General features: G+C 41.9%; 1 protein-coding gene across 1 annotated transcript in view; it reads right to left on the reverse strand.

Moving 5' to 3' along the window:
- Positions 1 to 13,383, reverse strand: part of LOC132835108 (wings apart-like protein homolog) — a 208,926-nt gene that overhangs the window by 53,759 nt on the left and 141,784 nt on the right. The window contains exons 9-11 of the mRNA XM_060854428.1: positions 8,040 to 8,264; positions 3,029 to 3,140; positions 1,142 to 1,242 (exon numbers count right to left, since the gene is read on the reverse strand). Coding sequence (XP_060710411.1) covers positions 1,142 to 1,242; positions 3,029 to 3,140; positions 8,040 to 8,264 — 438 coding nt within the window. The remainder of the gene's footprint in view (positions 1 to 1,141; positions 1,243 to 3,028; positions 3,141 to 8,039; positions 8,265 to 13,383) is intronic.

Here is a 13,383-nt window from a genome sequence, read left to right on the forward strand (position 1 = left end):
TGAAGGTCAATCAGAGCAAAATCATCAATATCCAGAAAGCTCTTTTTCAATTGTTCCATCTACAGAATACTGGTACACTCCTGACTGTGAAAACAATTTCACAAAAACACAATGTGGGCATGATGGTATGTATGTTGTGTTATATTGTCATAAAATTATTTTCTTTATCTGTTTTAAATATTCACTGCAATACATTAATTGGAAGAACAATTCTCATTAAAAAAGTGATTAAACAAAAAAAAAACACTACAAGCAGTACAGTTACTCCCTGTGCACATTCAAATACAAAGGGAACTTTGTCCTGGCAAAGTCTTCATTAACCAAATGAGTATGCAAGCTCAGTGTTGAACTTTTGCATCAAAAGACCGCATTGCCTACAACAAAGTACAGAATGGAATGGTCGGACAGGTATTGACAACCCAAGTCCTGAAAGCGAACACCTGCCCTTACTTTAAATCACCAGGTAGCACACCTCAGATTTGATTTTGTTTGGCAAGTTTTCCTACAACATTCCTACTACATAAAAGCTGCTACCTGACTAACCTAGACAGAGACTCATTGGAGCTCACCCAAATATTGCCCATCTGGTGACATTACTGAAGCACTTGAGAGAACCTAGCCAGAGAGTTTATCCAAACCTCAGGGTTCACTTCATTTGCTGCTGATGCTGTGAGGAAGTATTTAAAGTGCCTGATTTAGAGAGGAGATGACAAGGCTATTACAACTCAGGATAACTTCTACCAACAATTAGTTAGTGTTAGACAGGTGCCAACAAGTGAACTTGCCTCATCTGGAGTGAGAAGATTGTACTTAGATCTGTAATACAGTAAAGCTGCTTACTCCACTCAGTAACCAGAGCAGTATTTGAGGCATGACATCTGAATGGCATTTCAGGAAGCTCAGAAGTAGCTTTACGTTGCTAGTATCCTGTGAAACCTGAAAGCAGCACATAAGCCCTAGACAGGGTCCATCATAGATGAGGCATGATTTTGTGCTGCCATGTGACTGCCAACACGAGACAGTTCTCAGTGAATTCTCTACCTCTTTGGCATTCACATCCACCAGGCTTTCCTTAGAAACTCTCTGGTCCTTTCCAAAAGTCAGGTTGACATCTGGCACTGTTGACCTGTGTAATACTTACACTCTCCAACACACGTAAACAACGTTCAGCACCCCATAGGGATGCAACCAATTTGTCCTGCTCTTCATCCTCCTCACCCAACTGCTCCACGCATTCTTTTACTGTTGATGCAGAAAGAAATTGAAGTAGGTTAGGTGGGTTTCACCTTCTCTTGCAGCAAGTACTTTTAAGTCATAGCACAAGGAAGACAAATCTCATTACAAAATCCTGGTGCCAGAGTCCAAAACAATCACAACAGACACACGCAGCAAGCCGAAGCTTAAAAGCACAGGCATCAATGTTTTTCTTGTTTTAAGTAGTCTTAATATTATGATGCACCTAACTTACATTTCCTAAATGTTTAGAACTACATTGACTTTATTCAATTTATTACAGCTGCTCTGTTGTCACTAAAATTGAAAGTTTTTTTTCCACAATTTCACTGAGCCACGTCAGCTCAGGCAACATTAAGTCAATCTCCAGTGCAGTCACATCCTTTCTATAATGTGGTGACCAGAACGGCACAGCACTCTGCACGTGGCCAAACCAATGTCTTAAATAGCTCCCTTGTAACTTCCCGACTCTTACCTTTAGTCGAGGAATTGAACGTAAGTACCCGATATGCCTGAAGTATTTAACCAGTTTGCCCCTACTGCTTTTTCAGGGATCAATGGACACGCACACCAAGGTCACTCTGATCCACTCCACTGCACTTCCTAAGATGTGGTAGACCATTTAATGTAGACGCTTTTGACTTGTTCGTCTTCCCAAGATGCATAACCTTTCACTTTACAGATTAAATTCCATTTGCTACTGTTCAATCCATCTGGGCAGCCCTGTCATCCAAATCTCACCACCCATTTACTACACCAACAATCTTGCGTCAAGCATGAACTTACTGAACAAACCTCCTACATTCAAGTCTACATTGTTAAAATCCCTACAAACAGTAAAGGATGCAGCACACAACTCGGTGATATACCACTGAACAGAGTCTTCCAGTCACAAAGATAACTGTCAATCACCACCCTCTACTTCTTGCCAATAAGCCAATTTTGGGTCCATTTGCCAAAATGCCCTGAATCCAATGGGTTCTTACCCTCGTGACTAGTTTTCCAGTTGAGACCTTGTCAAAAGCCTTGCTGAAGTCCGTGCAGATTATATCAACTACACTACCCTCATGGACACCTAACTACCTCCTTGTAAAACTCAATGAAACCAGTCATACACGATCATCTCCTGCTAACCACCTTTGATCAACACTTACCTCAGTGGAGATTAAGTTTGTCCCATAGAACCTTTTCTGAACATTTCCCTGTCACTAAAGTTAGAAGTTGGACATCGTTCAGGACAAAACAGTCCATTCAATTGGCACCACATACACAAAACTTAACGCCCCCAACATCAATGCTCAGTAACAGGAGTGTGTAACACTGATAAGATGCACTGCAGAAATTCATCAAAGCTCTTGAAAACCCACAACCATACCATCTGGAAGGTTGAGTGTAAATACACAGGAACAAGGTCTTCTTCAAGCCACTGACCATCCTGACTTGTAAATATATCACTGTCTTCAGTGTCACTGGGTCAAATTCCTAGAATTCTCTCCTTAACAACATTGTGGGCAGATCTACACCAAATCTGCAGCAGTTCACAAAGGCAGCTCACCCCATCTCAACGGCAACTAGAGATAGGTGATAAATGCTGACCCAGCCAGTGATATCCACATCCCATGAATGAACAAGAAAAAAAATTCCCTTGTACAACTGGCATCATTGTGTGTTGAAAAATGGTCTTGGAAAGTGTCTCGAGGTATTTTATTGTATTCAAGACACTTTACAAACAGAAATTCTTGTTAGTGGTCACTCCATCTAAAACAAAGAGCAAGCATTCCAGCCACTCTCATACCTTTATCAACAATGTGATCCAATCCTCCCAAGAGCCTGAGTTCCTCCTTAAACCAATCTCCTGCACGTTTGGATGTGAGTGAAAGCAGTGTCTCCATGGCCAAATGTCCAGTCTGTCCAAAAGAGAAAAATACATCTAAAAGGCACAGCTCTGAAAATCGTATTGCAAAAAGGGACAAACCAAATTACACAACTTTAAAAGGATGAAATCCCATTTAATCACAACGCTCACCAACCGTAGCTGTCGTAACCCACAGCCATTCCACAACAAACAATACACTCCCTCTCCTTCCCCCTTCCCTTGAAAATCCAATCCTGTCTAAGTTCTCAGAGCTATCATCATTTTTGTTTTGAGATCATAAAACAGATTACAGGCTACATTAGCCAACATCTTAGGGCCAAAGTGGGTTTGATTCTCTCCTCACTGTCATCTTGTAGGCCCGCTTCTTATTGCTAGACCGTGGTTGGTTTGGCCCTGATTTCCTGTTCAAGACTGCAAGAGGATAGCAATAGATTGGTTAGGTGGGCAGAGCAGTGGCTAATCCAATTGAAACTCAGAAGTGTGGGGTAATGTCTCACTAACCCTCCAAGTGCAAGGGGTTACACTGCATGAACCTGGAACATACTGAAGATCAGAGGGACCTTGGTCTGCATACCCACAGATCTCTGAAAGTAGCAGAGCATCTTAACAAGGTGGTTAAAGAGGAATACAGGATAATTGCTTTTAATAGGAAAGGAGAAAGTGAGAACAGCAGATGCTGGAGATCAGAGCTGAAAATGTGTTGCTGGAAAGGCGCAGCAGGTCAGGCAGCATCCAAGGAACAGGAGAATCGACGTTTCGGAATCCTGAAGAAGGGCTTATGCCCAAAACATCAATTCTCCTGCTCCTTGGATGCTGCCTGACCTGCTGCGCCTTTCCAGCAACACATTTTCAGTTTTAATAGGAAAGGCACAGCATGCAAGAACAAGGTGATTATGATAGAACTGTATAAAATGCTGGTTAAGACACAGATGTGAGAAGTTGTGGCCTTCACATTAGAGGAGGGATGTGATTGCCGTAGAGAGTACAGAGGGTCTCAAAATGTTGTATGGGCTGGAGGATCTGAGTTTTGAGGGAAGGTTGGAAAGGCTGGGCTTGTTTTCCTTGGAACATTAAAGATTGTAAGGATATCTAATTAGAAGTGCATAAGATCTGAGGGTCACAGATAGGGTGGACAGAAAGGCATCTGTCAGCGCTTTCATTAGTAAAGGGGTCAATATCCTGGGCAGTAGGTTTAAGTTAAGAGACTGAAGGCCAAGAGGGGAGTTGAGGAGAAATATTTTAATTTATAGTGTGGTGGGAGTCGAATACCTGCTTTGTAAGGGTGATCAAAATCTCTTAATACTTGCATAGTATTCAGACATTAATTTGCACTTCCATTGCCCCCAGGGTCATTAGCCAAAATCTGGAAAATGGGATTAATGGAGCCAGATCTTTGTTGACTGGCACAGATACAATGTGCTAAATGACATGAGGTATCAATCCATGCCCACATTTACAGGTTAAAAGGGAGACTGGTGTAGAGTGAAAATGCTATTAGCTGGGCATGTTTTAAAAACAAATATTACTTTTTCCTTTCAAATTCGATTGGGTTTGTTGTCTAAGTTTTCCCCTCACTTCTAATCTAATGAATTCTCTGTTCCAGTTTAATGTTTTTGGACATACAGAAAACTTAAAACATTTCCCCAAGTATTATGCTTAATGGTGGCATCTCTGACAATCCAGACCAGTCTGAATGTTGCATTTAAGCAACTGTCCTGAAAACTCTCACTCAAATGTTCATTATAACAATCTCCCCATATTGACAAATAAGAAAACTCAATCAACCTTTCTTAGCAAACACTCGTTATTTTTGTAATGAAACAACGTATCAGTGAAACTCCGTTAACAATAAATCATATGCTAAAGCAAGATTAGGTCTAATCCACATTCCTTACTGAAACTAGGCCTCAACCCATATGGCAAAGAAATTGCAGTACCACAGCAACCACCAGGTGGCAGGACCAATGCAACAGCATCTTTACTGTTATAAAGTTCCGAATTGTTAGTGGATATGCATGAAATTGCACAAATACTGCTCCCCAGTAAGCAGCTTGCAGACAGTGAGGAGGAACACTCCCATATCTTTCATATTGCACAGTGTAGTGACTTCTCCTATAATTTCAAACAAAAACCATGTTTAATAATATGTCAACCATGAAACTGATTCACAGATAAAGGTTGCTGTAGCCCTCATTAGGTCCCCTCCAAAACTTTTTTAAAAAAACTGAAACGACTTGGCTTCATTTCAAACCAGAAATAGCTCAATGTATGACAAAAGGAATTAAGTACCCAGGAACTTGGTGTGCATATAAGTTGTGCTGTGTTAATCTCTGACAGGTTGGGTAAAGAACGTCAGAACTCAGATGATGCCAGGTTACAGTCCCACAGGCTTATTTAAAATCACAAGCTTTCACAGTGCTGCTCCTTCGTCAGGTAAAGTGAAGAGAAGCGCACACAGGCACAGAATGTATAGGCAGAGAGATCAAAATATCATGCAAATGGTGTGAGCAGACCCATCGACAGACCGAATAACAAGTCCTTGCAAGCGATCAAACTGTCAGATCATTGACCATCACACACGGGAACACATCCCATCACCTACATGGCAGATACTCGTGTAACTCGGCCTATGTTATCTACCTCAAATACTGCAGGCAAGGATGCCCTAAAGCATGGCATATTGGCGAAACCATGCCGATGCTACAACAACTAATGACTAGACACCACTCAACAATCGCTAGACAGGGATGTTCCCTCCCAGTCAGGAAACATGTCAGTGGCCAAGGACATTCAAAATCCAATCCTCGGGTAAGTGTCCTTCAAGTTGGCCTTTGAGACGCAGAATCACAAGCAGAAACTATTAGCCAAGTTCTGCACCCATGAAAATGGCCTCAACAGCGAACCTGCTTTCATGTCACGCTACATGTAACTCCACTATACTGTTCTGTATTGGTAAAATCTTCCTTACTATCCTGTTTTGACACTATCACCTTGATAACTTGTTAGGATCTCTCTACCTTAATTAGTTCGTAAAATTTTGGATTAAGCGTTTCTTTGGTTAGACCCTCAGCATGCAGCTCTAACCATTTGGTTTGTCTCCAGCACCATCTTAATTTTTCGTAATTATCTCTCTGCCTCAATTAATTAGATCACAGGTCACCCCCTTCACTTGTTATTCAGCTGTTGACACTTACTCACACCATCTAACATTTTGGATGAACTGCAGAGACTTGTTATTGAGCCTGTTGATACTCCACTCACCCCATCTGTACGATCTTTTGATCTCTCTGATTATAGGTTGTGTGTCTGCGTGCTTCCCGTCACTTAACAAAGGAGGTTTCCGACAGCTTGTGATTTCAAATAAATCTGTTGGACTACAAGCTGGTGCCATGTGACTTCTAACCTTGTCCATCCTAGTCCAACATCAGCACCTTCACAACAGGTTGGGACAATAGTGAAGAGTTGAAAAGTGTGGCACTGGGAAAAAAACACAGCAGGTCAGGCAGCATCCGAACAGGTTTCAGACCTAAGCATGTTATATCTAAAATGCTGACTCTCCTGCTCCTCGGATGCGACCTGACCTTGTGCTTTTTGCAGTGCCATGCTTTTCGACTCTGACTCTCCAGCGTCTGCAGTTCTAGCTTTGTCTGAAATACGGTGAAGGCAGTCCTTTATCTAGACAGGCTGTACAGTAAGTGATCACAACAAGCCGAACTTCAGTAAGTGTTTACTCTTTATGATTTGAGGACCAGGTGTTACTATAACATAAACAGACACTCAAAACAGATATTCAAAACAGAGTCCAAGAGATTTTCAGCATCTTATTCTTTTTGAATTATGTAATGAATTGGTAACTATACATAGGCTTTAGTCATCAAATTGTGTATTCCTGAACTTGTTTTGACCAAGAATGGCCGTGTATTAGCATACTCTGAAACTTTGGAGTCTTACTATGAACATCAGTTGAACATGGTGCCTGCTGCATTGAAGATGCATTGATAGAGATCCTGAGTAGAAGAAGAACTGCTCTTTATTTCAACAGGTTTACGGCTTAACATGCAAGCTGAATGAGGAAAACACGGTAACATTTGGAAGACAGCTTTGAAGTGATTGGAGTTTAAAGAGGGTATATCTTCACCTGATCGATTCATTCTTGAATGTAATATTGTATATATTTCAACCAGTCGGACAGCGTGGAAACTTCAACACTGAGTTACAGAGAAGGCACTCATGTTCAGCATTGTGGGCAGGTACATCAACTGAGATCATCTAACGCTTTCAGACTTTTTAGTAATTGATCTTTCAAAGTAACACTATGAATCACTCAAAAGAGGTAGTGAAGCAAAGTAAACGCTTCACCATTAAAATGAAACATACTGCCAGGGTAATTACTGCAAAATTCATTTATGGGATATGGGCTTTGCCGATTACCCATCCCGAGCTGTCCTAGGGAAGAGAATAGAGAGCTGCCTTTTTAAAATCACTGCAGTTCTCTGGACGCTTGCCACATACAACAAGGCTGCTGCATTCACAAAAATTCTAACTGCATGCAAAAACACTTCTATATCTCTAACAGGTTGGATAAATGCAATGGAAGATGCATTTATTACCCTCTGTTGGTTTATTGTGTTTTGCTTTAATGGTTTCATCAGAATTCAGACAAAGCTCCAAGGAAACCCAAATGTATGAATAACTTATGATGAGATAGATCTTTATACTTTCAGAGTTACATCTTGCTATATTTCAACTGAGCCAGGTTGGGATAATGAGCAATCACCTGGTGTTGGTAAACCTGAGAGTGTAGGTACTATAGCACTCAAACAGGTGGTGTAAGAGGAGAATCACATTTCCCTGTTTGGAACTAATCACAGCTTTCGGGAGCATCTCTGAAGTTGTGATTAAAATGTTCCTTAAGTACAGTTGTTCTTACCGTAATGTTCTCCAGGTCTAGATGCCTGTTGTGGACAGTTTCACACAGCTTGCGAATTTTCTCTTTGATCTTTTTCATTTCCTTCTCATTCAGTTGTCGTGAACAAGGGTCCTGGTCCATTTCCAGAAGACGGATCATCAAGTCCAGGCTAGCTCGATCCAGATCCATGTTCAATCGGTCTCGGCTCAGGATGTACATTAGTGCTGCTGTGCAAAGAGCTAAATTCTGACAAAAAAAAAGCAAAGGTTAGGAAGGAAACAATGAATAGAGGAGCTGCAGCACACGGGGAGAGACAGTGGGTGGTCAGGAAAGGGATCCATGCGAGTGAGCCAAGCATGCCATGCCACTTAGCCTTCCTATGCTGTTGAACTAGGACTGAGATCCTGAAAGAACAACAAAAGGCTTATCACAACCTATAAACTGCCAAAGCCAGGGGAGGTGGAGAGCACTGGTTCAGAGATGAAGAGGAATCGTGTCTATAACCAACAGTATACTGTGAAGCTGAGAGGAGGTTATTGCAAAGGTGCACTGTGAGATTAACTAAATGGACAAAAAGATGAGAGATGGAGTGCAATGTGACCAAAGTCAAGATTACCTACTTTGGATCCAAGCAGACAAACTGAAATATTTTGTAAGTGACAAGGAAGCAGAAACAGATGTGGACATCCAAATAGACAATTAAAACCCAAGTGAAAAGGCACAAAAAATAAATTCAAAAGACTAATGAAATGTCAGCCCTTATCTCAAGCAGATGGTATACAAAAGGAGGCAATTACAATACATTGATAAAGAAGCTTGGCCAGATACCAAAGTATCAGTTCTGGCATTACACTAAACAAGAGAGGCAGGGGAACAGTTACACTGCAAATTCACCAGGGTTTGGTGGGATTAGAAGGGTTAGATAACAAGGCAGTTTGCACAGAGTAGGCAGCTTTCCTTGATATCGAAGAGGGAGGATAACACCAAATTGATTTGTTTCAGATGAAACAATTTAATAGGATAGACAAAGATAATCCCTCCAGCACTAATGGAAGAGTCCAGATCAAACTGACTTGAAAAGAACAAAATCAAATCAGATAAAAGGAAATTCAAATCTGGTACAAATCACCAATAGACTTAGATGGGGGGAGACTTTTGAAGTTTTATAGGTTGCGTATACAATAGAGTTTTGGGTTTACATTATTATGGTGGGTCAAAGGTGTCACAATATATATCAATAATGAACAACAGAACAGACTCGAGAGGATGAACAATATCATTCTGTTCCAATGAAATTCAGGATGCTCTTTGATCAACTTTTTCTCTTTTCACCATTTTGCACATGAATCTCCAGTGTCCTAATTCCCAAGTCTCCCTAAGTGCTGTATACCCACCAGTTTCAGCTTGCTGACCTAAACTAGCTACCAAACCAGCATAAAGCTCAAAATACACCGAACCAGTGGATAATCTGGCCCTGAAAACACCACAGTAACTGGAAAAAGGTGGGCACTGGAGTGGCCAAGATGAGAAAAACTATTCTTGCAAACAGAATACAGAAAACAGAGGAAATGCTGCTTTTCTAATCACAGGTTGGTTCACTCCTGTGCTGACAGGCTGACTGTTGATGCTGGCAGTGAACGAGACACATAGGGTGTGGGGTTTGCAGACATTCTTAATCATTTAAGTTTGTATTTTCAAAATCTGAATTAGAGATAACACAGCTGTTTTGTATGTCTAAATGATTAACTTGTAAACACTTCTGCAGTCATGTGACTTTTTAAAAAGTTATATGGAAGTTCAATTCTGGTCACCTTATATAGGAAGAATTTTATTAAACTTGAGAGTTCAGAAAAAAATTACAAGGATGTTGCTAGGACTGCAGTGTTTGAGTTGTAGGGAGAGGCTGAATAGGCTAGAACTATTTGCCTGGAATGTCAGAGGCTGAGGGGTGACCTTAAAAAGGTTAATAAAATCATGAGGGGCATGGATGGGTGAAAAGCAAAGGTCTTTCTCCTAGGGTGGGAGATAAATTTAATGTGAGGGAAAAGATTTTAAAAAGGATCAGAGGGGTAATTTTTTCACACAGAGGATGGTGTGCATATGGAATGAGTCATGAGAGGTGATGGTGGAGGTGGATACAATTACAACATTTAAAAAGGCACCTGAAAGGGTATATGAATGGAATGGGTTTAGAGGGACATGGGCCAGAGATGTCTGGTCAGTATGGACAAGTTGAACTGAAGGGTTTGTTTCCATACTGTATGACTCTATGAAATGGCTGTGTGTATACACATTAGGAGACCAAGTAAGGCAAACAATCGTGCATCAAGGTTTCTGTTAGAAATTGTTTTGAATTCTTCTCTGGAGTGAGTAGTGTACGAGGATGCTTTGCCCCAAGTGCGATTACATTTACTGTGGGTTTCAAAATCTCTAAACTTGCACTTTGTGGAAATAATTTGGCTTTATTCTATTTCATCTGGATGTTATTTTGTGAAAAAAGCAACTGTTTCTGCAACATTGCTTGCTCACGTTTTCATGACATATCATCTCGTTAAAACCAAAATAACAAAAAACCATGCTTTAACAAGCTAGATTTTAGTCTGGATCTGACCTGATGGTAGGGATTGGGGGCAGACCAGGAAGCTGGAAACCACCTTTAGCCAAGGGCTGAGGCAGCTACTGGAAAAAAGAGGCCTCAGGAGAAGTGAGGGGAGGAGGCGGCTGCAAGGGAGACAGAATACTTCCAAATCTGACAAAAAATTCAGGGAGAAAGTGAGGTCTGCAGATGCTGGAGATCAGAGCTGAAAATGTGTTGCTGGAAAAGCGCAGGTCAGGCAGCATCCAAGGAACAGGAGATTCGACATTTCGGGCATAAGCCCTTCTTCAGGAATGAGGAAAGTTTGTCTAGCAGGCTAAGATAAAAGGTAGGGAGGAGGGGCGATGGAGATGTGATAACCTGCAATCTTCTTCCTGACTTCTCCGCCCCCACCCCACTCTGGCCTACCAGCCTCACCTTGACCTCCTTCCACCTATCACATCTCCATCGCCCCTACCCCAAGTCCCTCCTCCCTACCTTTTATCTTAGCCTGCTGGACACACTTTCCTCATTCCTGATGAAGGGCTCATGCCCGAAACGTCGAATCTCTTGTTCCTTGGATGCTGCCTGACCTGCTGCGCTTTTTCAGCAACACATTTTCAGCAAAAAAAATTCAGGGAAATGATAAGAAACTTCAAATCACTGAAGTATGGAAATTCCTAGAAAATTAATGCGGTATATGAATAGGTAGGGTTAAATGCTGACAAATGGGACGAGGTCAGACTGGGATGTCTAGGTGGTACAGATGAGTTGGACCAAAGGGTCTATTTCTGTGATCTGTTCTCTAGTTTGAGACTGTATATGGTCAGAAGCTACAATACTGAGAAATACAAAAAACAAATACAACACTGAACCATTGCTGGGTTTAATCTTGAGATTTTCAAATGAATTCTTACTTGGTGATGGGCTTTAGTTTACAAAAAAGCAATGTTGTTGTGTACCAATTTTGAGTTGCTAAGTTTTGAGAACCTCAGTTTCACAGAGGTTTACAGCACAGAAACAGACCCTTCGGTCCAACCCATCCATGCCAAACAGATATCCCAACCCAATCTAGTTCTGTTTGCCAGCACTTGGTCTATGTCCCTCCAAACCCTTGCTATTCATACATTCATCCAAATGCCTTTTAAATGGTGAAATTGTACCAGCCTCCACCACTTCCTCTGACAGCTCATTCCATACACGCACCAACCACTGTGTGAAAAAGGTGCCCTTTAGCACCCCTTTAAATCTTTCCCCTCTCACCCGAAACCTTTGACCTCTAGTTCTGGACTCCCCCACTCCAGGGAAAAGACTGTCTATTTACCCTATCCAAGCTCCTCACGATTTAGTAGATCTCCATAAGGGTAAAAAATGAGGTCTGCAGATGCTGGAGATCACAGCTGAAAATGTGCTGCTGGTTAAAGCACAGCAGGTTAGGCAGCATCCAAGGAATAGGAAATTCGACGTTTCGGGCATAAGCCCTTCCTGATGAAGGGCTTATGCCCGAAACGTCGAATTTCCTATTCCTTGGATGCTGCCTAACCTGCTGTGCTTTAACTAGATCTCCATAAGGTCACCCCTCAGCTTCCGACACTCCAGGGAAAACAGCCCCAGCCTGTTCAGCCTCTCCCTTTCGCTCAGATCCTCCAACCCTGGCAACATCCTTGTAAATCCTTTCTGAACCCTTTCAAGTTTCACAACATCCTTCCAATAAGTTGACCAGAATTGCACACAATATTCCAAAAATGGTCTATCAAATATCCTGTACAGCCACAACATTACTTCCCAACTCCTGTACTCAATACTCTGACCAAAGGAAAGCGTACCAAACGTCGTCTTCAATATCCTATCTACTTGTGACTCTACTTTCAAGGAGCTACGAACCTGCACTTCAGGTCTCTGTTCAGCAACACTCCCTAGGAGCTTACCATTAAGTGTATAAGTCCTGCTGTTTTTCCAAAATGCAGCACCTTGCACTTATCTAAATTAAACTCTGCGACGACTCAGCCCATTGGTCCATCTGATCAAGATCCTGTTGTAATCTGAAGTAACCTTTGCTATCCACTACACCTCCAATTTTGGTATCATCTGCAAACTGACTAACTATACCTCCCATGCTCACATCCAAATCATTTATGTAAATGACGAAAAGTAGTGGACCCAGCACCGATCCTTGTGGTACTCCACTGGTCACAGGTCTCCAGTCTGAAAAACAACCCTCCACCACCACCCTCTCTCTTCTACCTTCGAGCCAGTTCTGTATCCAAATGGCTAGTTCTCCCTGTATTCCATGAGATCTAACCTTGCTCACCAGTCTCCCATGAGGAACCGTGTCGAATGCATTACTGAAGTCCATATAGATCATGTCCACTGCTCTGCCCTCATCAATTCTCTTTATTACTTCTTCAAAAGACTCAAACAAGTTTGTGAGAAATGATTTCTTACGCACAAAGCCATATGGACTATCCCTAATCAGTCCTTGCCTGTCCAAATATGTGTAAAGCCTGTCCCTCAGGATTCCCTCCAACAACATTCTCACCACTGAGGTCAGGTTCATCAATCTATAGTTCCCTGACTTTTCCTAACCACTCTTCTTAAACAGTGGCACCACATTACCCAACCTCCAGTCTTCCGGCACCTCTGACTATCGATGATACAAATATCTCAGCAAGGGGCCCAGCAATCACTTCCCTAACCTCCCACAGGGTTCTAGGGTACACCTGATCAGGTCCTGGGGATTTATCCACCTTTATGCATTTGAAGACATCCAGTACCTCCTCCTCTGTATCA

This window comes from Hemiscyllium ocellatum, chromosome 43 (assembly GCF_020745735.1).
Source record: "Hemiscyllium ocellatum isolate sHemOce1 chromosome 43, sHemOce1.pat.X.cur, whole genome shotgun sequence".
Classification (NCBI taxonomy): domain Eukaryota; kingdom Metazoa; phylum Chordata; class Chondrichthyes; order Orectolobiformes; family Hemiscylliidae; genus Hemiscyllium; species Hemiscyllium ocellatum.